At 40.3% G+C, this 26,507-nt stretch overlaps 1 protein-coding gene and 1 non-coding gene across 2 annotated transcripts; both read left to right on the top strand.

Annotated features, from left to right (window-relative positions):
- The first annotated feature begins 1,020 nt into the window (after positions 1–1,020).
- LOC146709594 (G protein-coupled receptor 22-like) lies at positions 1,021–18,981 on the top strand. Its single transcript, XM_085456637.1, has 2 exons — positions 1,021–1,473; positions 15,028–18,981. The coding sequence occupies exon 2, from the start codon at positions 15,136–15,138 to the stop codon at positions 16,822–16,824; it is 1,689 nt and encodes a 562-aa protein (XP_085312763.1). The 5' UTR covers positions 1,021–1,473; positions 15,028–15,135; the 3' UTR covers positions 16,825–18,981.
- Positions 18,982–21,703: 2,722 nt separating this feature from the next.
- trnaf-gaa (transfer RNA phenylalanine (anticodon GAA)) lies at positions 21,704–21,776 on the top strand. Its single transcript has one exon. It is a non-coding gene; the product is annotated as a tRNA-Phe (tRNA).
- Positions 21,777–26,507: the final 4,731 nt, after the last annotated feature.

The following is a 26,507-nucleotide window of genomic DNA, read 5'->3' as shown; positions in this document are numbered from 1 at the left end:
TTTTTTTTTTGAAACATTAAAGGTTTGTCATTCAGAAATGATTCCACCATCTGTTACATCTGTATGCCTCTAGCATACATGAGTCATCGCTGAAATTTCAGACGCAGGTGTAAAAGGTTCAAGAAGCATTTAACTATTCAAAGTGTGTTTAGTAATTATTTTTTGCTTTCCTAACACATTTGAACATGAGAAAGCGCCTTAATGTTTTTTGTTTGTTTGTTTTTTTCGCCCTGTGGGAGTTTATGAACAAAGAACAGCTGACATCAGCTGCCCCAGCTCCCCTTTAGAGACTGCCAAGTGCACATACCTTTTATCTAAATCCACCTTTGCACATTATGTTACAGATACTTGCATTGTGATTTAAGCCCCTAAAACAAACAGTGCCATGAGAACTGCGCTGTCAAGGGACCTTATATCGACTCTGTGCTCAAGGTCGCACATTTATCAGTGGGTGACCTTGATCCCTGCACAGAGCTAATGGCACACTGTTCACAGTGTAGCAGATAGAAGGATGTGGCTTACAGTGGATGGCAGTCTTGTGTGATTTATGATGTCAAACTTCATGAATCTGTTCTTTAACCAGCTTATCTACCAGCTGCACCAGCAGCACCATGCACATGAAAATTCTGAATCTGATATGAGCTGTGCAGACATTCACTGTACAGCCCCCAGTGCAACCAAGACAGACCCTCAAATAGCCTCCTCACAATGGTGGCGGGGCAAAGTGATATTATCATGTCAAGAATATATCCAGTCATTTTCCTTTGAGGGAGACATGTGAAGTGTGCCTAATGTTTTGCGAGAGGGAGGGTAGGAGAATGGGAAATCTCACTGAATTACTACAGAAGAGCGCTCATCCTTGAGGAATTTCAGGTCGTCCTTGTGAAAGGCTACCATCTTACACACACACACACACACACACACACACACACACACACACACACACACACACACACACACACACACCGCTCCCCCTGCATCCCTGTCTCCACCCCTTCCAACGAAAACCCCCCTTTCCATCCTCCCTCCACCCTCCGCTTGCAGATCACCGTATTGGTCGCTGGGATGGAGCGGCGACTGCGCTCCAGCGAGCGGTTAGCGCATGATCATGCGTTTGGCCGGTCCTTGCGTGGGATGCTGTACAAGTCCGCGGAATAAAAGTGGACAGGTGTAACGCGCCTTGTTGAATGGGGGAGGCTAAGAAAAACGCCAAGACACACTCTCATCTTACCTTATTCGTGAGCGCACAGCAGCCACTGGCTGCGCCCCGTATCTGCAGCCGTGAAGGGTTTCCCCCCCCCTCCCGTTGTAATATTTATGACAAAACGGAGGCAAATTATTCCGGTCACGTTTTTGGCTGACAGCCGGCTGTCCTGGAGAGCGCTGGAGTGAATCGGGGGTCCAGTGCTCGAGAAAGCGCAGCGCACCGACACCTGCAGTAGGATGTAAAGGGAATTCCCATTAACCAAGCTGGTAAGTTTAACATCTGTCTAAGGCACTTTTTCTCATTAGACTTGCTTTTATTAATTCCTAGTATCTTAGAGATAAGATACTAGTCTCATTTGACTAGAAAGGTTTTTGGCTGTCAAATGGATACTGCAAAATAAAACAAATGCTGGGTCTCTTATGGCGGGATAAGACAGTTTTATTGCATCTTACAGGCAACAATAACAAATCACCCTGGTGTCAGAACAGCACATTAGGGGGATCTTTTTAATCGCTTTTTTTCGCTCTCAAATATAAAGTGATCAGCAGGACAGCAATCATTCAGTTTGTGACGGTGTAGATAGGCTTCATCGTTCTGTTCAGTAACAGCAGACAATAAGTTTCTTGTATTGCAGTAAAAAATATATCTAAATCAAACCTTTTTTTCTTCTTCCTTTTTTTTGGGGGGGGGGGGGTCACTGTGCTGTTTTTTGCTCTTTTTCTCTGATTCTTTTTGAATATGATCAGATGATGATTTTCATCCTCCAAGTCCCCCATTTTTCAGAGACCCACAGTGATTGTTATGCTTCAGCCACATGCATGCGCCACGCTTGGTGAAGGTGCACCGTTTGATCGTTTTAAGAGCGAGTACTCGGTGCATAAACTAACGTTTTGACGTTTAATGTTTTAGTCAGATAAAATTATTCCACATTAAACATGCTTTGTTGGTCTCCAACTGTTATAACCCACTGATATCATGATTTCAAAGGATAGTTTATCAAGGCTCTCCTGCATTTATTTACATATCTTACATTTATGCATATATGCTTAATAGCATAATATTTTTGGCCGAGCTGCTGCCCTTCATCAAAGCCTGCGAAAAATATCAATATTAATGACTGGATGGTTTGTACTGTAGAGTTTTGATTTTATTTAAAAAGAAAAAAAAATGTGATGATGTCTCACTGTTAAGCTCCCTGGTCTTCCTTAAATTTCCTGGAGGAAATAGCAATGTTTTTTTAAAGTCTACATTATTATGTTGATAGTTTCCCGCAGACTGTCTCTTTGAGTGAGGAGCAGGACGGTTTTAAACACTCCTCTCTTCTTCATTAGATATAAAATAGGAGAGCACTGGTACGCTGGTCTTGTGAGATAGGTTTCTGTCTGCCAAACAACTTTGCACCTGCAAAGCAACACATTTTCCAGTAGTTACAGTGGTGCTGCCCGTTTGCAAGAAGTCATCTGCATGATAAAAATGAAGGAAAATATTTTGCTACATAGCATCATATTTGTGCATAGCAGGAAGCTTTTTATTATTGCATTAATTAATTCATTAATATGAATTAAGAATTTTTATGAACTTTTTTGTTCACTCATTTCTCACATTCTCCTGCATTATTGCACTGAATTCCTCTTTCAAACACCCTCTGACATGTCGTAATCACTTGTAACACCTAGCGCTATATATACTGCAATAATGTGTCAGCTAATTACAATTTCTGCTGAGCTCAGCCTAAAATACTGGGGCATTGTTTTTACCTCAGTGAATCTAACTAGAAAAAAATACATATAAAAGGGGGGTCACTGTTTATTTTTTTACAAAGATAAACAAAACGCATTCAAAATCCAGCTAAAAAAGGGGCTTGAAGAGTACTCTTCAGGAACACAACCATATCAGTTTTGGTAACTTTTAACCCTTTTTTGGACAAAGATGCATATATAGTAACTTGATTTGGAACATAACAATAAAACCTGTTTTTAAAAAGTCTTGTAATAACAAAAAAGATGAACTCTCTCTGTTGTTAAATTGTATGTTACACAAGACAGATAAATGTATTTCACATGTAGCTTCATGTTGAGTGTCATGTATCAGGAGTACAAGCATGCAAAAAACTACGAGTGAAAACCTTGTTTTTGTACATGTGTGCTCATTTAAGAGCTCTGTTTCTTTTGCATTCCCCGCTGTGAGTCTCAAAAGGGCTAATTGTTTTTCCATTTCCATTCACTCTTATATAGTAGCAGCTTGTATGTTTGCTTTGCATATGGGTCATTATGTGTTTGCGATTATGCGTGTATTTATAGAGGAGCTTTGATGCTGCTGGTGGGGACGCATCACGCATGTCACTCTAGATGTCGCAGCACAGTCAAAAGCAGCAATAATTTGTTTCAGCGCAATAACCAATGGAGTACTTATAATCTGACATGCTGATTTATATATCAACACTGAAGTGGAGATGATTAAAGGGTACTGCAGGACAACATCAGTGTGGGGAAAAGTACACAAGATTTATGGGAGAGCTGTTCCTTTGCTATAGTAAGTTCCCATTTTCTCTGTTGGCAGAATCTTGTTTTAACACAACTGATTGTTTTATTATATCCCTTTACTTTTTTATATGTAAGGAATGTGTCAAATTTGTGTTTAATTGTCAATGAAACTTTCAACGACTTAAGTGTCACGTTCAATTTTTGTTTGCTTGTTTGTCGTGAATACGTTTTGATGGATGTGTGCAAAATCACTTTGCAGTCACTGAAAATCTAATTTACTGCTGTCCAAGCCTCCAGCAAGGTTTAAAAGCAGCTGTAATTAAGGACATCTGTAGTTAAATTAATCAAACAGTGTCTATATTTGTATGTTCCTAATTAGAACAATATTTCCACTGCACTGGTCACATCCTTTTTTCGGTTAACCTGAATCATTGATAAAAGCTGTCAGACCTCTGTGCTATTTTTGAACATGAGGTATAAATGCGCCCACATTCGTGCATAAAATTGTCAGAAATTAAAAATATTTTTTAAAGAAAAGCAGCCTTGGGAATAGCACAACAAAGAAAACTCAAGACTTAATAAATGCCATTAACTTCCTTGTCCACAGAGCGATAAATGATGGCTGAGATTGCTCTTCCTTCTTTTCAGTGCACCACCGGTCACTGTGTGAAATTAAAATCCACACTAAACCTAATTTCCAAATAACACTGTTCCTTGATGTGTGCGAGTGCAGAAAAACAGATAGGTGAAGCAGATGAGGGGGATGATAGTAGAAGCACAGCACACGAAGAGCAAATATAGAGTGAGGATGGAACAATACATCATTAGAAAAGCAGAATGTAGTGAGCATGTGTAAATAGACTATCAAGTAAAGAGAGGCAGAGGCAACAAGGAAGAGAACTCCATTATTCCACCCGTCTGTATACTAACACTGCAGGTTTTTGTTTTTGCTTTGCTTACATAACATATTTGCTTATGATGTAATATAATTACATGTACATATACCTCTGCTACATTGGCTGAAGGTGTGTATAGAAGTTATGGTGTTATGTACACCATGTTTGAGCATGTGTTTGTGTTCCCTTTCTCAGATTAAACTTCTAAATGTCATCAATATAGATGCTTACAGTAAATCCTTCCCCTCTTGGCCAATCATGTCCTGTCTGCAGGAGATGAATGAAATTAATTGAGATTTAATTGCCTTCTAGAGTGAGATAGCTCAATCATTTTAACCTGGTGCAGACAACTTCATCATCACTTAGATTTACTCCACTGCACTGAAATGCTTTCAAATCTTTTTTTTTCTTTCATTTTCAGCTTTTGGACCTCTTGAGCTGCTCCCCAGTTCTCCTAAGCTCAGGCACTGAGTGGACATTGAGTGTGAATCTGCTTCAAAGAGCAGAGAGAGAGAGAGTGCATAGAGAGATTTCGCTCTCTGTATACAGAGAGAGCCACTGATTGAAAGCAAGGCCAGGTTTAGTTTAATCTGACTGGGAGCACTACATTAGTGCAAAATTGTCCCATTAGCTTTGAATGATAAATAAATTTTTTAAAAAAAGCTGCTCTGTTGCTGACACACAGTTTCAGTGGGTCACTTTCTTTTACACCCTTTTTTGAGATTTTGACCATTAGTAGTGCAGTGGAGCAGTGTCGTTATGCTTGAGTTGCTGTTTTTGCTTGTACAAAGCTGCTCATGCACAAATCAGAGAGCGACAATGGTCTCATGCTTTTATACTTTTCCACTGATACAACCTTAATGAGCCAACGATTGCAGGGAAACATGCAAAACATTTCGATAAGCCTAAAAGAATTAATCAAATTCGATGTTATTGTGCAGTAAACTGAGCCTAGCCAGGATTGATAACATGAAAATATGCTTGTTTAGCATACGACTCCACAGAACACAGTGAAAAAGATCTTATCTCTCTCTTTGCAAATGCAAAGAAAATAAAGGAGCCACAATCCAACTTGCTGTTTTGTGTTAACAAACAAAAATACAATCACTGCATCATTGATTCAAATCTTGCACAATTAGCCTTCATGTGTGTGGGGATACTTTTCTTTACATGTACACTATTGTTTATTCTGCTGTGTTAAGCAATCTTTCCAGATGGAGGAAAAACTTAAGTGTGCAAACCCAATTAATGCACTTGTCAAGATTTACTCTGTTGAAACAATGTTGGATGCCTTCCCAGAGAAAAACAGAAATTTCGTACTGAATATCCAAATATTAGGGAACTCCAGATTCCCCCAAGGCAGCTAAACAGCATCTTTAACTGTCCACTGTTTATGAACCCCTGATATAAAACTTTGAATGCAAAATTTTTGCTATGTATGCCCGAAGCCCTGTCATCTTTAAGATATAAATGATGATGTTTCTTTCTGAGTTTGCAGACATAATCTAACTGTTTCCCCAGGTTATGTACTAGATAATTTGGTAAGTAAATCTGATACAAGTTTTCAGCAATAAATAAAATAAGAGTCACCCTTTTATTAAAGGATGAAGAAAGACCAATCCCACCATCCTGGGATAAAAGCTCATGCTTGTCTGAGACTTGGAGCATTTATGAATTGATACATTTAGTGTGGCAATGTAGATATGTGTAAAATAACATGGATTCAAGCTACTCTGTGCTAAATAAGTGGCGCTAAGCCTGTTATCACACAGCTGCTGGTTTGGCATTACCAGAGTGTCATTAAAGTGGCTGCAGAGCTCACACTGTGACTTGACTATTTATTCACAACACTCCAGTACAATATAAATCATGAGAGGTGGGCACAGCACTTGAGCGTGATGACTCCATTCAGACTGGCCATTATTCCTGGTGGAAAATGCTGCTGAAATGGAAAAGTGGAGGGACACATTGCTAATCACAATCACTTTAGAGCACATAAGAAATGAAGGGGCATTTATCTATCCTGTTTTGTTGTCTTATATAATTGCTAATCCTTTCCATTCTGTCATTATGTGGCAGTGGACAGCCTCCTCCTCCACCTCATCATCGTCATCATCATCATTATTATTGTTATTGTTATTATTGTGTTTTATTTATGCTTTGACCAGCTCTCACACTTGATTTTAATCGCTGCTTCTTTTAGAAAGCTGTGATTGCACAGCAGCCTTGATTAGTGCTTATTGATGGGTGGTGTGTGCAATAACAAAATTATGGGCTTGACAGTTTAGAGCTGGATAGATGATATAGAGGAGTATCTTTAACAAAAGGGGGAGCCAAATGAAATCCATCGAACGTTCTGTCAGGTGGTAATGATGTCTCACACCCTGTGGACCAGAGCTGTTTAGGGACCAGAGTCTTATTTCTATACAGAGCTGAACTAATAGATTACATACCTGCCTAGCATGGCATCTTTATAGGTAGCACCCTGTCAGAAATAATGTATCATATAGAAGATGTCTGGATATTCTAGTGTTGTGTTATTTTATGCGTCTCTGATGTAATTTGTGTAATCCATGGGAGGCTCCTTGCACAGTTGCATTATAAAGCTAGTTTAATATTAAAAATCACAGTCTGTCCTGAAAGTCTTGGGGGATTACACAAAGATATTGTAGAGTATAAAAGCAAAGAGCCATGTGCTGGTTGTAAGATAGATGGTGTAGGGGGCTGATGGTGTAACTATTCAAAGGAGAAATGGATTGTGGTAGTGAGCGGGGAGCAGACTTTCCCCTCGAGCAAGCACACAACTCAGCATCCATCTGCACACCCCTAAGCCTCCCTCCTATCCATCAGTCCCTCACTGCACCTACCTCCTGCTTTTATCTTACCTCCTGCTACCCCCATACCTTTCTCCTCCACTTGTGTGGCTGGGATTCAGCAGTTTCTTAAGCACACAACATGTCATTCACCTCAGATAGCAATCCATCTTTCACTGTATCTGTGGAGTGCAGACGGGCAGGGAGAGCAAGCAGAGACGTGGGCTGGCAGTGGGTGGCAGTTAGTAATACATTGTGGACTACATCGTGTGCTTGTATGTCTTTGGTAAGCTTGGCAGGATTTATGATAACCCATTTTGAAATTTTTATGGGTTTGTGATTGTTTGGCCTCACTTAAGAGAAGTGTTGTTGAGTTACAGGTGGATATTTCCACCTGTAACAAGCACACAGTAATGATCTTGTTGTGTGCCTTTCTCCCGAAGTTCCGAAAGCTGTCCTGATGAGGAGCACATTAGGTAGGTTGGTGCTCTCACTGAACTGGATCTATTGCTGGCCTGTCCAGGCTGCTTTACTGGGAGCCTGCCAGGGATGCTGCTGCCCAGCTGGTGGCTGCTTGCCCTTAGTGCTGCGAGATGAATTACATGGGAAAGTTAAGCCTTTGATCGATTGTCTTGTTGCGGACATCAGGAATACCTAAGAAAACCATGAGTCAGCGTGCCGCATCCGCCATCATCCTGTTTGCATTCACTTTCCCCCCTCCTTATCTCCTCCCCTGTCCTATCACTCTCCCTACTGATTTACTTTCTTCCCTAAATGTCAACTTTTGGTGATAGTCTTGTCGAATCAAAGAACAAAGCCTTTGTTCACATTTTACCATTTTGTACTGACATTTTACAAGGAAAAATCCATCAGAAAAGGAGATAACAGTTTTTCCATATTGTAGATAGGAACCTAAATAAGCCATAGTACAATGAAGCTTCCATCTTTGTACTCAGAGGCAGTGCTCTCTTGGTACAGGTTAATATTATAACATTTTCCTTCTCTCATCGCTTTTGGTAAGAGCCTCGACATTTACATAAGAACACTGACAATCTGACGATCTCCATCCTTGAGGAGAGAGTCACAGTTAAATATCCATCCATCCATTCTCATCCACTTATTCTTATCAGGGCTGTGGAAGGGCTGGAGTCTATCCTCGCTACCATAAGGCAAGTGGTGGAGTACACCCTGGACAGGTCGCCAATGTGACGCAGCACAGTTAAATAGTTTTAAACAGATTAAAAGAGATATTTAAGTCCATCAGGAGAACTTAAGAACTTCTTGCAGTAGGAGACACCAAGTTGACTAACTTAAATCAATCCACAGTGCCAGTAAAAGTACTGCTTACTGCATGGAAAAAAAGAGCTGTATATCTGTCATCCTGAAGTGCCTCCACTTCATATTCAGCCTTTGACACCTTTGTCTTATTTTTCCAACTTACAGCAACACTCAGATTCATGAATCATCCAAAGACAACAAACTCTCTGCAGAGATTCTGTGGATATTGTCTTCTGTAAAAATTAGTTTCTTCCTCAGATAGATGCAGTTTGAGCACTAAAAGCTTTCTGGTTTTTTTTTTACATAATTGGCCCATCATCCCAAGTCTCATACATACCAACCACTGTCACTTCTATATTGCCTAGGACTGAGGTGAAAATTGGAACATGATCCTAGGCACAGATCAGCACTTTCAGCAGCAGCAGGTACTGCAGATACCCTGCCACGCAGCAGCACGATGGACTGAGGTCACGACACGCAGGACCAGATTCAATAAACTCTTTGTGCTTCACTGCAGACTTGCAAGGAAAATGTGTGTGTGGTTCATGTCCAGGGAGTTCTACTAGTTTTGAAGTGAATGTCAAGTGACTTTACCAATTGAGGTAGCATAATGGAAATGACTTTATAGTGTTTTTACAAAGTTGGGTCTCGAAGCCAAGTTCAATGAAAGGAAAGCAGTAAAAAATATAAAAACAGCGGTTGAGTAAACACAGGTGGCAAAGAGCTGTGCCATTAACTTGGAACCTGAATTTTATCTTGACTTCTACTGAGCTACTGCTTCACTCTGAACTTGTGCAAAGTGGATTTTGTCAGCTCCCTGGTGGCTGCGATTGGAACAATGTATTGTACTCTTGCTATAATTATTTATATACAACCTTTTCTTCATCTATTTTTCTCCTTCTCCTCGCTCTCTCACAGTAAGAAATATGGCAAGAAACACCTCACGCCATGTTGTTTTAGATGATGCCTGGGACGCAAGCATGCCGACTGTTTGTCTTGTGCTGGGAAGAAGTAATTAAGCCTCTGGCAGCAAACTTGTTGTCAGGAGTACAAATTAAATACATGGAGAGCTTGTTTGTACCTGTGTGCAGAGTGAATGCAAGATCACAAAGCAGGAGGAAAGTTCGAAAAGAAAGGAGGAAAGTGAAGTTTTTGGCACTAACGGGATCTGCTTTACTATTCACCCTCTGATAATGTGAGAACAGGCTTGACAGCTTGTCATCTCCTGCCCAACACCTATAACGACCCCGACAGCAGGGCCCAGGAAGCTGTGAAATCTAGGACACAGTTTGTTGTTTTGGAGAGAGTCATACAAGCTACAGTAAATGAGAGACCAGATGTGATGAAAACATCTGTAAAGCCTGAGTAAAATCTCCCGATGACAGCTACTCATTCAGTTCCGCACCGAACCAAGCAGTCATTGTATTTCGCTTTCAGTACATGATTGTAAATTCTGCTGGTGATTGATAAGAGAAGACCCATGGGGCTACCCAAACCAATTTAGCAGAATTGAACAGTGCTGCTACATTAAACTTTAAAATTGCTTCTCAGATTTATTTGCCTGGTTTAGCACTAAAGGCAAAGTCGTTTTGCAATGTAAAATTTTGTACATGCCTTAAAAATGTAGAATAGAATAGAATAGAATTCAACTTTATTGTCATTGCACATGCACAGGTACAGGGCAACGAAATGCAGTTTGCATCCATCCAGAAGTGCTTTAGTGATATAGATATATTACAATATATATTAGCAATAATATAGATATGTGAGTATATTACAGAAATGGGTCTATTATGGTATGTTATAATGTACACGGTATGAAGTATGTTGTGAATATTCTATAACTATAAGTATGTACAGGCTGTAGTGAGTACAAGCTATGTACAGGATATGAACAGGATATAAATATGAAAAACTATACAGAATATGAAATAAATAACTTTACAGAATCTGGGATATACAGCTATACAGAAATGGGAACTATGCAAGTTGTAAACAGTTGTAGGATTAAAGATTATCGAATGTACAGAATGATTATTTACACAGAGCTATACAGTAGTGCAGTTAAGATAAGTGAGGGTGTAGATAGTTTCTACAGAGGCTATATAAAGTAATAAGTGGGATACTTTGTTTCAGGGCTGAAGAAATACTTAAAAAAAAGTTTCTTAGCCAAACTTTAATTCTAAGGCATTAATGTAGGGGTAGCTGGTGTTTGTGTTGCCAGACAGTGCTACAGCATGATCTGATGGCTTGACTATGATGGCTGGGAGGAGAGGATGTGGTAAGTGGTGTGCAAGGAGGCATAAGTGCGACGAGAGTTGCGCAGGGAAAAACAGACCAGAGACAGACAGCCCTGTCTCTTTAACCCTGTTCTCAAACATTGTTGTATTTACTGTTTAATTTATCAACTGCCTGCTCTCCACAACGATGGCCCAAAAGGTTGAAATCAGAGACAATGGAAAGAATTTATCTCTAGGCAGAACCGCTTGTCCTCCCTCGATTGTGGGCAGAGTGGACACTTGACTTACTGTCCCATATTTAAGTACAAAGTGGTGTTCTACAAGGGTATGTTCAGGCCATGGACTCTATAAAACATTGACGTAGCTTCTGGAGCACAAACATTAAGCCAGTGCAGAAGTGCATTAACCCTGCATTCGATCTGAAGACCACCAGAAGACGATAGCTGTGGTTTCAGGAAGACTGCTAGCTCTATACAGGGAAATGGCTTTCTGTCTTCCTCTGTAAGCACTGTCCTTCTGAGTCCATGGGCTCGGGCCACGTCGCCTGAGCCCACTTTGTTGTGCTCAGTAGTGGCTTACGTATTTGCTTTGTTAATCAAAATGATGCTGGTTCAAGCCCAGCTGAAAACCAGAAAGGGTATCTGGTATAACTGTCTACCACTTACTTTAAAATCATTAATGACATTAATCTTTGAGACAGAGATTCAACATTAACAGAAATACCTGTACTTTTTGGGATTTAGAGATTGAAACTTCAAAGGATCTGTTTTTTGATTGTAATTACACTCAAACCTTTTGGATAACACTTCAAAATTGGTTTTCTGAAAAATACTATCAAGCACCCATATTAGAATTTAACGATATTAAACTTGGTCTTAAAATGATGGACAGGAAAAGGGAATTACTGTACCACATCTTTGTTATTATGGCCAAACAATTTATCCACAGATGGTGTTTCTTAAATAATGGGCATAATTTTCAGGAATAACATGATTGACTTTTAAGAAGACGTGAAACATAAAAAGTAAACAAGCCTTGGACATTGCAAAAAACATTCACCTATTGTTTTGTGATCAGACATCTGTATTTTATTTATCATCTTCTTAATATTTTATGTCATTTTTTTTCTTGTTGTTAACAGTTACGTGTGTGCTCGAGTAATGTCATGCTGGCTATGTTTATGGTTCTGGCACTAGCTGGTTAACTTCAGTGGACATCTATGCAACACAATACACAGACATCCTAGCAGTTAATGTTGGGTTTACAATCAATCCAAAAATCTGTTCCTTTCTTTAACTTTCACCTCTTTTTTCAAACTTTCAAGCAATCGTACAATTTGTACCTCTAAGTTTGTTTTTCCTGTCGTTCCCCCGCCTGTCTGAATTGGCAATCACACTGTTGATGTAATTTCAGCTGGCAAAGTTTCCCCTTGTTTACAGCCATCTTCTGTTGCCACAACTCGCTCAACCCAACAACCCACTTTCTCACAACACCCACACCCTGTGACTGATTGCAAAAAGGATGCCACAATAACACAAAACACTTGTTAGAACTAAAGAAATAAATTGATTGATGATGATGATTCTTGCAACTTTCTTCAGTTACTGTGATAACGACTTGCATGAGCAACCTCAGGTGAACCTTAGTGTTTTAAGTTCTCACTAAAAGAACAGAAACACCTGTGATTTTTATAAAAACTCCCCAAAGTTTACCCGTCTGTCTGCTTTAATTTTATTCTCCCCACGTCCCTGTAAAAACTAGGTTATTGTCAGTTTTGGTGCCCGCAGGTCGAAGTCACAGCTGCTCATATAAAGGCCTTCTGACATTTTGTCTTGCTGGGAGCAAACACATGCTAACTTTGATGTTTTCTACTCTATTGCCTCTGTCCCTTTGTAACTCTTACGGCTTCATCCCAAGTATCCTCTGTCGCAGGAGTCATTAGCCATAGAAAAGGATAAATTGCACTTGTTGAAAGCTATGTCGTCTGCCTTTTTGCCGGGCCGCTACACAGTCATCCTCTTGTAATTATTGGCAGGACAGTTAAGAGTAAAAAATGATGACCTGGTGTTTGCTGAAAGAGATTGACTTGTGGATAATTTTATTCTCTGTTTTGTTGTCGCAATGTCTGTGAAAAATACAGTTTAGGTGACAGGTGACTGTTGTGTTCCACCTTTCAGTTTTTGTCAGCCATTTATTGATTTAAAAGTATTTCCCAACCCTAATTTGCCACAGCGGTTAAACAACACTCACATGTGCTGGAAAGCACAATGCTGACAATGTTGCCACTGTGATTGGTTTAAGCGAGTGTTAGCTCCATGACACTCTGTTGCAGCATGTTGTTCGCCATATTGATCAAAGACAAACATAACCAATATCGCTAACATTAAAAGATCTAAGCCCACTTAGTTTTAAAGTTTCACTCCTGTGATGAGGTCTGTGAATTGATTCAGTTTTTATGATTCTGAAAAAAAAATCATAAAAACTTCAGTAATAAAAGTGGGAAACACCACATTTTACTTTCGGTCCCCTGAGCCATGCGTGATACTTTGCCTTGCAATAATGATAAAGTAAAGAAAACATCTTAAACTGTAGTTAAAACACAGGAATTGAACACAGTCACTCATAACTGTTTTATCCGGCCTCTCAAAATCAAAATGAGACCACAGGTACACTTGGGAGGGTGTGACAGGAAGTGTGTTTATGTGCTCCCTCGCCTCAGGCTTGTTAAATTGGCAGATCGATGATGCTTTAAATCAATGTTCCAGCACCACCGCAAACCCCATGAAACCCATTAGCGAATTAAGATAGACCACTGTTCTGCATTGAGTCCTGCTCTGCCTGCAGGTGCTTTCCACATGACAAATGGGAGGGAAACTGTGAAATAAAACAAAGAGAAAAGGGCAAACGAGAGGGTGAGAACAAAAAGTGTGGCAGAGGAAAGCTTGGGTCAGCGCTGCCGCTGATCTGTAGCTCCTCTTTAGACAGACACTCGAGGGAATACTTTAATTCCTTAAAGCAAATCATGAAGGCATCTTCTCTTGACCTAATCACTTTGTATGATTCCCTCTAATGCAAGAGAGCGTTCAACCAGCCGTGAATAACATGCTGTACATGCAAAGCAGTCAGCCAGCAAACTGAAAGGCAACAGAGTAGAAAGGGATGTGGAGGATGTAGGAAGGAGAAGGAGAAAGAGGGGGTGTGGAGAGAGGATGCCAGGGGAGCTGGTCTTTCTCTGATAGCATTGTTTGTGCGCCACTGTCTGTGGATCATTGATCTATTCGTCTTCGTTACATTTCCCTGTGAGAACTATTAACTGCTGCCACCCTCAGTTGGCTGCCTGCAATGTTGACATGCACTGCAAATGTCCTTGCTACCAATGCTCCTGCCACCTCTGCTCCTGAAAGTAGAAGCTGAAGATTTTATATAGCTGGTGAAAAAAACAAAAAAACAGAAAGATGATTTAACAACAAAGCTTGACACTTATTGGATTTGTACGGGTATGTCGTAAATTCACAAGGTGGGTTGTTAATCACTTAGGAATGGGTACTCGTAGAGGTAGATGTTAGACACAACACGTAGTACGTCACTGACATCTTGACGGTGCAGGTGTGTTGGTTTATTCCTGTTTATCTGTATATGCTTTATCCAGCCAGCTTTCTGACCCACATAATGTATGTTGCATAAGAATGAATCAAACATTCGCCCACTCATGTTTATGAGGGAATCTTTTTTTCTTTTTAATTCTGCATACTATGTGGATTATAGGTATATTCACGTACACCCCGAGACACATCCTGCCCCACATCCTCCCTGAGTTGTTACCACTGTCTGTATGAAGCATGTTGTTGTTTCACTGTTGAGGCCAGCGAGACATCATGGGTCATCAGCAGCAGCTTGAACTGCACCCCACGACTCCGCTTGACTGCCGAGATCACTTTCACCTCCCTCGTAGCTTCAGCTAGTAGCTTCCCCTCGCTTGTGAAATTTGACAAGTTTGACTTGTACTTGTTGTGCAGCGTTATTTTTGAGTAAACTGACTGCCGAACTGCTTGATCACTCTCTGTCTCTCTTTCTTTTCTCCTCCATGTCTGTTCTTTTTATTTTTCTTAGATACAACCACATCTCCTCCATCGCTGTCTCCTTTGAGCCAGAGAAGAAGGGAACATGGTCAGGTACGCCGGCCTCTGTTGCTATGTGTAAAGGACTGCCGCGGCGTCAATGGAGACCGAAGGCTATCGTGACCTCCTGGAGACCAGTGATGGCCAGGGGGTAGGCCTGCTGGATGGAGGGAGTGAGGTGGGCGTGGAGGAGGGCTGGAGCACGCCCTACCCTCTGGGCTTTCAGGTGTCTCTGACCACTGTGCTGATGCTGGAGCTTGTGTTGGGCTTCAGCAGCAACCTGACCGTTCTTGTGCTGTACTGTGCTCAGTCCAACCTGGTGGACTCAGTCAGCAACCTGGTCACAGTCAACCTCCATGTGCTCGACATACTGGTGTGTGTGCTGTGTCTGCCACTCACTGTGGCTGTGATCCTGCTGCCAGCAAATGAAAATGGAGTTAGCAGCCTGGCCACACTTTGCTGCTTCCATGAGGCCTGTGTGACGTTCACTAGCGTGGCTACGGCAGTCAACGTGTTAGTAATCAGCTTGGACCGATATGACATCTCAGTGCGTCCAGCCAGTCGTCTGCTGACCCCCAGACGTGCTGCGCTACTCTTGGCAACTGTGTGGGCCTTGTCTCTGGCCGTTTTCTTCCTGCCCTTCCTTGAGGGGGACTTCTTCTCTTCAAGGGCTGAGGATGGTGAACATGAGGAGCTGGAAAGGCAGAACAATGACTCTCAGCTCATCACTGAACAGACCACCACTTTTTCCTCACTGTTCCCTTCCTTATTACCCACAACTACACCTCCATCCCCTTCACAACACCTGCCTCCAGTATGGCAGAACAGGACATTGCTTTGTGTTGGAGGGCAGGGGTATTACACAGGCTTGGCAATGTATTACCACCTGCTCCTCCAAGTGCCCTGCTTCTTTATCGCTGTGGCAGTTATGTTGTTCACTTACTCCAGGATCCTACAGGCTCTCAACATCCGCATCGGCTCTCACATGATGAGGAGTACCCGTGCAAAGGACTCCACCTGCAGGATACGCTGCAGGAGGCAGAGGAAGAAGAACTTAAGCCTGCCCACAGAGGTAGTGTCCTCCAACCAGAACCAGAACCTCAGTCATCCTTCCCTCATTCCCTCCCCCACGCCTACACCGACATCACCCCCGCCACTCTCCTCCATGCCCCAAGGGATGTCTGACAGTGGAGCAACAGTCACCACTGTCAGCACTGCAGCGACCACCCCCATCGCAACCACACCCGCCACCCCAGTTTCTCCAACCCCACCTTCAGCCTCAGCTCAGACCCACGCCAACACACCACTGCCAGCTTCCTCCATGGGTGTACAGGCCTCAGTTTCTGCCATCATCGCTTTGCGGCGAGCAGTGCGGCGGCACCGGGACCGTCGGGAACGTCAGCGTCGCGTCCTAAAAATGTCCCTAATCATCATATCCACATTCCTCGGCTGCTGGGCTCCTCTGTCTGCAGTCAATGTTTTAATCCTGTGTATGGGTCCGAGCGACAGCCTGGTGCGGCTCCGTCTGTGCTTCCTGGCCATGGCTTATGGAACCACCATCTTTCATCCTTTGCTCTATGCTTTCACCAGGCAGAAACTGCGCCGCGCACTCAAAACACGTGTTAAGAAAAGGGTCGTTTCACTTCTGCAAGTGGACCCAGCTCCTAGTGGAGGGACAGTTATTCATAACTCTTGGGTAGAGGGAGGAGGCAAAAGAAAGAATCGCAAATCGCGGGTGGAGGGCAGTGATGGCACTGATCGGTGCCTCACAGAGGCAGTGAGGGAATGAGGCTGGTCTTTAGAGTGTGGATGTATGAATATGTGTGTGAATTTGAAGAACTATGTGTATCTTACCAAGACAATGGAGATGGATTGTATAGATGAAGTGTAATGATCCATGGGGTGTGAGGAAAACTGACAACCAGCTAGCATATAAAGGTCAGGAGAAAGTCTCTTGGCCTCTTGCTACATACAGATGTGGAGAAACATGAGCTCTATTAGAGTCTGCTCTCCTTACCAAGGCTGTCATTAGTCCACTTTCTGACTGACAAGATGGCCAGTGTGTCTCTGTGGCAATACTAGTCAAAACTTTTTATGACAACATCATAGCCATGACTGCTAATAATACTCACATCCACCCCAAATGTAGGGTAAAGGATAGATAACCGCGAATACATACAGTACAGTGTTGCTCCTGCGTGCACTTTCAACTTGCATGTGCATGTACATATGCACAGGTAGATACACACACACTCATCCAATTATTGCACATTGATCTATATTTAATCATTATCTGTGAAAGCACATCAATATCTACCTGCACAGATATTCTCAGTGACAAAAACGAAATTATTAATGGAAGTCTCTGTTTCCCGTTCTTTGCTTTATTTTTTTCATGCCTTAATTGAGTTATTAGTATTCTTATGGTGCTGATTGTCCTGCTGTATGTTTACAACAATGTATCAACTTCGAGTAAACTTGTTTGCATATAGAGAATCAAAGGCAGATAAATGCAAGCATTGAGATTCAAAGTTTACAGGCTCATACTAAACCAGGAAACTGCAAAAAATGAAGAAGACAAAAAACTGATTTAGACCTGATTTTCAATAAACACCATGTTTTAGAAGAATGTGTGCAAGCAAAAGCTAAAAGGCATGAGTTTTTATTTTTTGTTTGTTTTTAAGGAAAAATGAACTTTAATGACCACGGTTATGGAGAATATTTGTATGATAGCGTTTGTTTGCAAGTGTGCATGTATGCATGTGCGTTTGCAAAAGCTGCGTGGTTGTGTAAATGAAGAAATGTGTGCGTGTGTCACTGATTATGTGCAATAAACGAGCAAAGCAATGACCCATAGGATGTGAACAAAGAGAGTGTGAACAAAGACCTTTTGGCTTTCAACATATGTTTAACAGAAAGGCAAAAGGAAATCTTCTGATTAACGGGGGGGAGCTGAACATAAAAGTGAACGATATAGAGAATATGTAACTATGTATAAATGGCAGGAAACTGCTAAAAATACTGCTGAAAAAGGATCAACTTCACTTTTAAAGTGATAATTAAAGGGCAATATTTTCTGAAAACTTCAATAATAAAAGGCTCTCAAGTCACAGCAGGTTAACAAGCAAGATGAACTTGAGAGATCAGAACGATGGTGAAATCACCGCAGACGTGAGACACCTCTTTGTGTTAGCTGTTTGTTTCTCTGGCTAGCAGAGTTACTGCTTTTGGTTAGGGGTTTGAATGATCACAGAGACAGACCGCCTCTGGACTGAGTCCTGGACATGTTGCACAATATTGATGTCTCTTTTTCTCCTCAGGGCTTTATGTCAAATTCCCAGACTTGTTGGACAAAAAAAAAACAACCAAAAAAAATAAAAAAATGAAACAAACAAACAAAAAAAAAAAACCAATAAGCCAGCCCTCAATCAACTGTTGTATTATGGGTGTTGCAGTAAGTAAAGATTTATGTCCACTAAGTAGTTAGTTTAACTTTTAACTTTGTATGGACTCAAGACTTGGAGTGCTCCTTCGGAGGGCTTTGGGCTATCTCCTCTTTCATCCTCACCCCTTTTACACTATTTGTGAGACAGACAGAAGGCAGTAATTATTGTGTATTCATGTACATTTTTTCAGGGATGTAAATAATAAAGAGTCTGAGTTAGGTTTTAGTCCAAATAATAATAATAATGATAAAATCTTTTACTTTGGCCACAATCATCTGCCGGACAGAAAATCAGCCATTGTGATAAACTCTTGGTGAGCTGGAAAGTTACTGTAAAGAGAAGATACATGTAAGTGAATTTGTGTTAATACTGTATGTGTGTACACTGTACTGTACATTTATGACCATGTGTATAGAGAAATATTAGTATTGTATAAGATTTATAATATGTGTCATTGTATAGAGCAGAACAGCATCTGTATTAAAAAGGTGATCAAAGTCCATCTGTGTCACTCAATACTCATATCATGTCCAAGGTGATTGTTTTTGTCAACACTCAAATATTGAACTGCTATTATTAGCCAATTTAGTTACACGGGAGAAGCTGTTTTCCCACATGTCTGCGTCGAGTTATTTTAAAAGTGGTTATGGCTCAGCAGGTAGTGCAGGTCGTCTAGCAGCTGAAAGGTCAGTGCAGTCGGGATGACCCTACTTTATCCATCAACAGGGAGTGTGATAGGTAGAAAGCACTTAAGGGATGTCTGTGTCAATGTGACTTGTAGTCTAAAGCGCTTTGATTGCTCAGAAATGGTAGAAAAGCACCATTCAAGTAGTATCCATCCATGCATCAATTCTCCTTAGCTTATCCTTAACAGAGCTGTAGGGGGGAAAGGAGCCTATCCCAGCTGTCGTAGGTCGAGAGGCGAGGTACACCTCGGACAAACTGCCATTCTGTCGCAAAACTAACCATACAAATAGTAGTCCGTTTCTAATATTTGATATAAGAAAACTTTCTATTGGTTAGAGGTACTTGGCTAGGAGAGGAAAATGTGAACACAAAGCCGAGCAAATCATATAGAAATGATACAGATTTCTAACCGAACAACCAAGAAGACCTTTACTACAGACAGACTCGATCATCATTCAGAATTATTGCGGACAAGTATACTGAAAGGTCAAACAGTCTTCACTTCAAGTGATGTCTCTCAAATCTCAAGACTGTTTAACATTTGACAAGGATGTGATCTGTAAAGAGAAGAATAAAATATGACATTTGCGTCACTTTAATTATGAGCAAAAGCTTTTAAGACAAATGAAAGAAAGACATGAATAATGTGATTGGGCTTTATCATAATTGCACCCAGTTATCTGCAGTTTTAACAGAGAACTGTTTGGATTCATCGGGACAACTTGGGAATTCCTCCATCCCTTTTTCTCTGGACCCCACTACCCAAATCTGTCTCTTTTTCCCCAGCTGTTCCTCCCTTTCGACATCTCCTGTTTCCGCTCCCTGTTTCTCTGATTCCTAAATTTAGAAACTCCGTCCCAGATACTTGCAGTATTTAGTGCTGACTGTAGTGAACCCTCACTATGCATCACTCTCATGTGACAACTGTGCTAATATCCAATAATAATGAAGATGAAACCTGTTATTCAGGTAAGCATCTGTCAAGGCGGCTCAATCGCTTGATGTTGACACTTAATTTTTAATTTTACCAGAACAAATTGGTCTGCGCGCGTCACGCATGCACTTGTGTTTGTTGCCTTACTGATTTGAGCAGTGAGTCAAAACTGTACATTCCTCCATCCTGCTTGATAATCTCATCAGTCCCCCTCCTCTTTCGCACTTCCATTTTCTTCTTTGGCTCTCCTTCTCTTTATTCTGCCGGTCTGCATCTCTCTCATCTCTTATCCACACTCAGGCCTTCAAGAACAAAAGCGAGGAACAGCTGCAGTGTCTGTGAAGGAAGGAAAGTCACCTTGAGGGATGACAGAGGGACAAAAATGGGAGAGAGAGATTGAGAGAGAATGAGAGGCAGAATGGAGGGGAGATTAGGGGGAAAACAGAGAGGGGACGGGAGGCAGAGAAACTGGCATTGTGATATTGTATGACTAATAAAGGGACAGCACTGCATCACTGCAGAACCCTGTTGGAAAAAAAGAGAAGTGTAGAACGATAAGATTAGCAGGCTTTATGGTTTTCTACTTTAGGCCAAGAGGAGTCCCACAATACTGCTTCAGACTACAATTTTATGACAAAGTCTCACACAGTTTTTCTAAAGGCCTTCTTTAATGTGTGTAAGAGTAAATGTAATTAATATCTGGTAGGATGTGTATCAGGAGCACTTTAAGAATGAAGAAATGTGGGCTTTAGATGAAAAAAGACAGTGAAGGACAAATTGCAGAAAAATAATCCAGTGCTATGTCAGAGCATTGGAATACAGCATGCTAGTAAACGTAAAATATGCTGCAATTATTTTGTTAAATATATTTATTTTTTCCCTAGTAAATATGTACTATTTTTATTGCCTTCATTTCATATAAATCCCACCCCATCCCAGCTGAGCAGTCTGAGGTAAATAAAAATCTATTTGGCCTGATTGAAGTAGAGTCCCAAATTGATGATGCATCTAGTCTATGGTGATTTGACCAACAAAATGAACAGAATAAGCTCATTACGATGCTGGATATCCGTTTTACTTTGCAGCTATTTTTATCACGAGCCATAGACAGCATAGCAGCAACAGCAACAGTAATAATAATAATAATAATAATAATAATAATAATAATAATAATAATAATAATAATAATAATAATAATAATGAACGGGAACAGCATGTTATGGTCGCCAATGGCGCCATCTTGTGTCCAAACGTTGGAACAATTGTAACTGATCACAGCTGAAATGCAACATTATCTGAAACTTTTCCGTCGTTTTTCGTTCTTTTCACTGTCTTTGTAATAGCAGTGGCGGTATTATTAAAACCTTTATTTTCGTACTGCTTTATGGCTCCCTGTGGCTCAGGACTATGACGTCTAGCGGCTTGAAGGGAAATTCTACCGTTACCTGAGTCCTCTAGATAGCTTTATGGCTCTATCTATTTACGTCAACTATCAGCTGTTGGGAGAGAATACGAAGTTCACATACAAACATATTTACTTCATACGTGTCACATAGGTAAAAAACCATTTGCTATAGATTTACGACGTTGCAGCACATACCGCCGAAATAGCTCAGTTGGGAGAGCGTTAGACTGAAGATCTAAAGGTCCCTGGTTCGATCCCGGGTTTCGGCAGTAATGGTGTTGACTTTTTACCTCTTTTTGACCATTCAGTGCGTTATTTAGTAGGACTTTAATTTAAATATGAGCATCCACTAAAAGTGGATCATGTAACGTTTTGCCTAACATGACATAGCATATATTTAAGTATTAGCAACAACTTTCATTTCATCGACATAAAAAATACAAAAGAGCCACATGCCATATTCACTCCTACACAGCTTTATAAAAATGTTTAAATTGTTTATTTTAAGCATATTAGGTTTCACAAATATGCATTGTTTTATGGTTTGGATCATTTTTAACTGAATAATATTCAGTAGTTTTGGAGCATTTAATTATACTAACAAGTTATAAATTAACATAAAAGTGTACGATCTTAGTATCTGAACACATTTTTCATGTGCCAGCTGCATGGGTTTGTTCTGTCCTGTGTCGACCGACAAATGAAATCTAATGTTTAGGCATCGACGCAAATCAGCAGCACTGCAATTCGCAGATATTTCCACTAGAGGGCGGTCTTGGTCATCAAATCACTCAACATCATAGTGTTTACTTGCAGAGCTCAAAGCAATTAACAGTTAGTTTAGCAAGTTTCAAACTCATAAAGAGCAGTAAACAAGGGGCGTACAAGCGCTTATCGCCAAAAAAGATAATTTCATTCAAATAACACACTTGTTTTGATTAACAGTAATTCATTTCCAGCATTCCTGGGAATATTCAGAATCTGGAAAAGCCCGTGTACTTAACTTTAATTAATATTATCCATCCTGTCTACATATAGATAGTTTGTAGAATAATGTGTCTGCTTTAAAGCAACAGTTTAGGCACTAAGTTTACTTAAATTTCTTCAAATTTCTCGTGGTGTGAGCTATAAAGGCCAGCTACAAAGAATATATATTATAGCATCTCTTATTTCTGTCTTACAATTTATTGTTTTCAAGGTAATGTAGAATTTATGTATGCAACCATTCAACGGCAAAGCATGAAGACAGGATATTAAAGAAGGAAAGAAAAACAATATTTTTAGAGGTAGGCATAAAACTTGTCATAGTACAGGGTGTTTGAGGATCTATTGGTGGAATGCATTGATGTAATAGTATATTCACATCCCTGCATTACTTATTCAGTGCATGGAGAACAATTCATTTGACGAACAGGAGGTGGGAATCATTTTTGGGTTAAGCTGATCATGAATTTTTCTGCAGTACAATTCAATCTAAATGTAGAAACAACAAAAAAAGCATGGCATGACAGACAGTTTAAAAAAAGTTACAGATTTGGTCTACAGATTTTAGTGCATAGACACATCCTATTTTTTCTTCTTCTTCTTCTTTTAGTTTTTTGGATCATGTACCGACCTCCGTGCAGCCAGTTACCTTCTCTGTAAAAAGTTTTAAAAGTGTTCAGTCTTTCCTCAGTAACTATAGGATCTGTGTGGTCTTCAGAAATTTCTGAAACTGGATATTTCATCTTTCATCTCGCACAATGAAGAAATATGACCATGCCAACGCAGCTCCTTACACTGTGGACCTGTTATCTCGTCGAGGGTATAAAGGTGCGCCATTATCAGCAGCTATATGCAAAGAAAGTCGCTCACGTGACTTCTGTGACATCACTTTACACGTTAAATACCTGGAATTTACTGCCACTCATTTTTTTTGTTTCAGTATTTCAACACAGTAGTGATCTCTGTCACTTTTGTTTATCATTTTCACTGTTTCTTATTTTGGGTTTTCAAATGGGATCCAGATAAAAAGCTTTTAATCTGTGTGCATGAAGGTATCACTTAAAGACAGCTCTCACAGTCACCATGTCCATATATTTAGGATCAGGCAATCCTTGGAAAACCTACAATATCCTGCACACAGAATCCTTTACTTTTTTCCTACAATTTGTAGGTCTCCCCTCTCTCTTTATTTTCCTAAAAAAAAAAAGAGTTCACCTTTCTGGTACATTTAAAAAAGTGTAAACACACACCCTGGGCACCTGCTTCCTGTCACTGCCTCCTCTCCATCTACCACATGTTTTTGACCTTTGTACACAGTAAAAATGGCTCTATCAAAGTCTAAACTCATTCACTTCCATTTCAGCTTCAACTGGTTTTGTTTCTTTGCTAGTTTATTTATACACACTTTTCCCTTAAAACTCTGAACCCAGTGCTCTGTAAACATGACATAGGAATGCATTTTTGTGGGGGGGGGGGGGGGGGGGGGGGTTGTTTTGCTTTTTTGTTAATACACGTGTCTGTGTGCTCATGAAGAAAAAAAGGGAGTTCATGTTTGTACTTGATTTTGATTTGCAGAACATGTTTTGTAACAGGTTTACCAGCTTACAGGATTGTTTTTCCATTTTCAAAAAGTTAACAGTGAATATGAACTATTAAAATCAGACTTTCTTTATGGATTGTGTAAATGTATTTGTTTGTTTACACTGGTTTTGCCAGATGTTTTTTTCTGGTAAAAGGGAGTTTTTCCTTCAAACTTTTGCCAAGCGCTTGCTGATAGAAGGTCATCAAATTGTTTGTGTTTTCTCTCTAATGCTATATGGTTTTTAACTTGCCGTATAAAGTGCCCTGAGATGACTGTTGTTGTTACTTGGCACTATATAAATAAAACTCCAGTGAACTGAACTGACAAGTTTAAGTCAACCCTTTTCTGATATACAGATACAAAAAAGGGCATCATATGAATTTTGGGGGAAATAGTTAAGTGGTTTGCGTTTTAACATTTAACTTTAGTGTTATTATATAACAGAGCATTATATAACAAGGAAGTGCCTGGGTAAAAAAAAAAGGTATTTATGCTAAACCATGCTCTTCCTGAACAGTCTGAAAAAAAGAAAGATATACTACTTGTTTAGTGGTATCCTAACCCATATTTACCTCAGCGTTGTATTGACCAAGGATGCAAATCTTTTGCGAGTTTAATAACACACTGAACAAACTGATGACTCAGAAACTGTGCAACTCACCCCTTTTCAACCCTTTATGGACAATTATGGTCAGGTAGAAGTGTGAGTGTGTGTCTGTGTGCTTGTGGATGTGTTAGTCAGATTAGTCATTATATATTAACAACAAAATAAACTCTTGATGTGTACTGTATTATGTAGAAATTTCTGACTCAGCTTTAGCCTTTCTCACTGAAGACCTTTGGACATGTCACTGCAGGGTAACTCATTAAATTGGACTATAAGCCACTTTCTTTGAAATGACCCAGTAAGCAGTGAAAGGCAAGCAAAACACACTGCAGTACCTTAAACTGTTAGATTGTGATTTGATTCCACTGTCTTGTGTGAAAAAGACAAGGAGTGTGTTCAGTTTTTAAAAGTCTGGCCCAGAGGTGACCTGAATGAAAGCAGTTGGGAATCCTTATTCGCTGCACTCGTGCGTTTCCCCCTATAAAAAAAAAAATCTAAATGTTTACTCAGCATTTGTGTTGAATTTCAATGTCAGCACTGCAGGCAGAGGACAGGATGAGTGCTTTGTTTTGCTAACTTCCTGTACTTACCCAGTCCACTCCCACAGTGTGCTTCCTCTTTCCAGACCTCAGATCCTCTGAAAAAGAGAAATGACAAAGTCACTGGGTAAGAAATCAGACTTCTAACCCAGAGTAACACAGAGACTGACCTCTGAGAAAGTGGAAAAACAGACACTGAAAAAGAGCCAGTCACTGATATTGTTACTTTCAACACATTATCATTGAGCACAGACACTGGCCTGTCTATTAGTTACAGACATGGAGCCAAATGCACAAAAGCCAGTCTGACTTCCTGTCTCTACCTGTTCAAGTCTCACCTGCTCCAGATAGTCAGCAGCTGTTTCATGTTACCACAAATGCAAAATTGCCATTATCACAACAAAAGCAAAAGGACAGGTTGTGTGATGGGTTTTCTTATCCACCTTGAGACTTTAATACATATTATCTAACACCTGGGATTTGGCAGGTTAAGGAACCTTAAGATCGGTTGTAACGTTCAACAGGGGGAAAAGGATCACTTAGAAAAAAGTCAAATAGTAATTTATTTCAGCTGACCCGTGCTTTGTGGATTTAACTACCTGAGTTCAACTAGATATAAGCAGATGTTTCATGAGCTGCATGGCTGATTTTACAACCTAGATACTGTAAGGCTGGCATAAAATGTCAAATTCATTGAGTGAATCAAATCACATCATATTTTCTACCCATTTGTATACTGCAATTAGTTTCACAAAAACACAACATAACATAACAGCAACACATTGTCTATAGATCCGATTTGAAAACTTTAAAGTAAATTAGGACAGTAAGATTTAAATTTCCAGTTTACCAAATTTCACCTGCTTTGAAAACAATCTCTCTTCTTCCTCCCGTGGCCTTTCTTTCTTACATCTTTCTATCTCTGTCAGTATTGAACTTCTTTTTCTCCCCCGTTAAATGAAGTGTGTGCACCTTTAGCTAGCAGGCACATTTTATGACAAACTCTTCAGGGAGAGTTTGAGTCTTTGCTGATATTTTTTGAGTTGCTTGAAAAGCTGCATTTAAAAATGTAATTGTTTATGCTCGTGGTCATATACCAAAGTAGTATGACCACAACTTTACATCTGCACCATTAACGCATCACAGAGGTGAGAAGAAAAAAAGCACGTATCGAGAGTCCACGCAGTCCATATGCAAGGATGATCTTCGTGTCATTACTGGAGTCACTTCCAGGCTGCATCACACCAAAAATGAATAATTGAACAGAAATATGCATTCACCTGCCTAT

Source organism: Copadichromis virginalis, linkage group LG5 (assembly GCF_057382275.1).
Source record: "Copadichromis virginalis isolate Kocher_CV1m ecotype Utaka linkage group LG5, C_Virginalis_male_GT1.1, whole genome shotgun sequence".
Classification (NCBI taxonomy): Eukaryota; Metazoa; Chordata; class Actinopteri; order Cichliformes; family Cichlidae; genus Copadichromis; species Copadichromis virginalis.
Note: the sequence above shows the minus strand (reverse complement) of the source record. Positions and strands in the feature narration are given on the sequence as shown.

Bases quoted from the DNA above. Each gene is read 5' to 3' on its own strand.
- LOC146709594 (XM_085456637.1), top strand. From the start codon at position 15,136: ATGGAGACCGAAGGCTATCGTGACCTCCTGGAGACCAGTGATGGCCAG.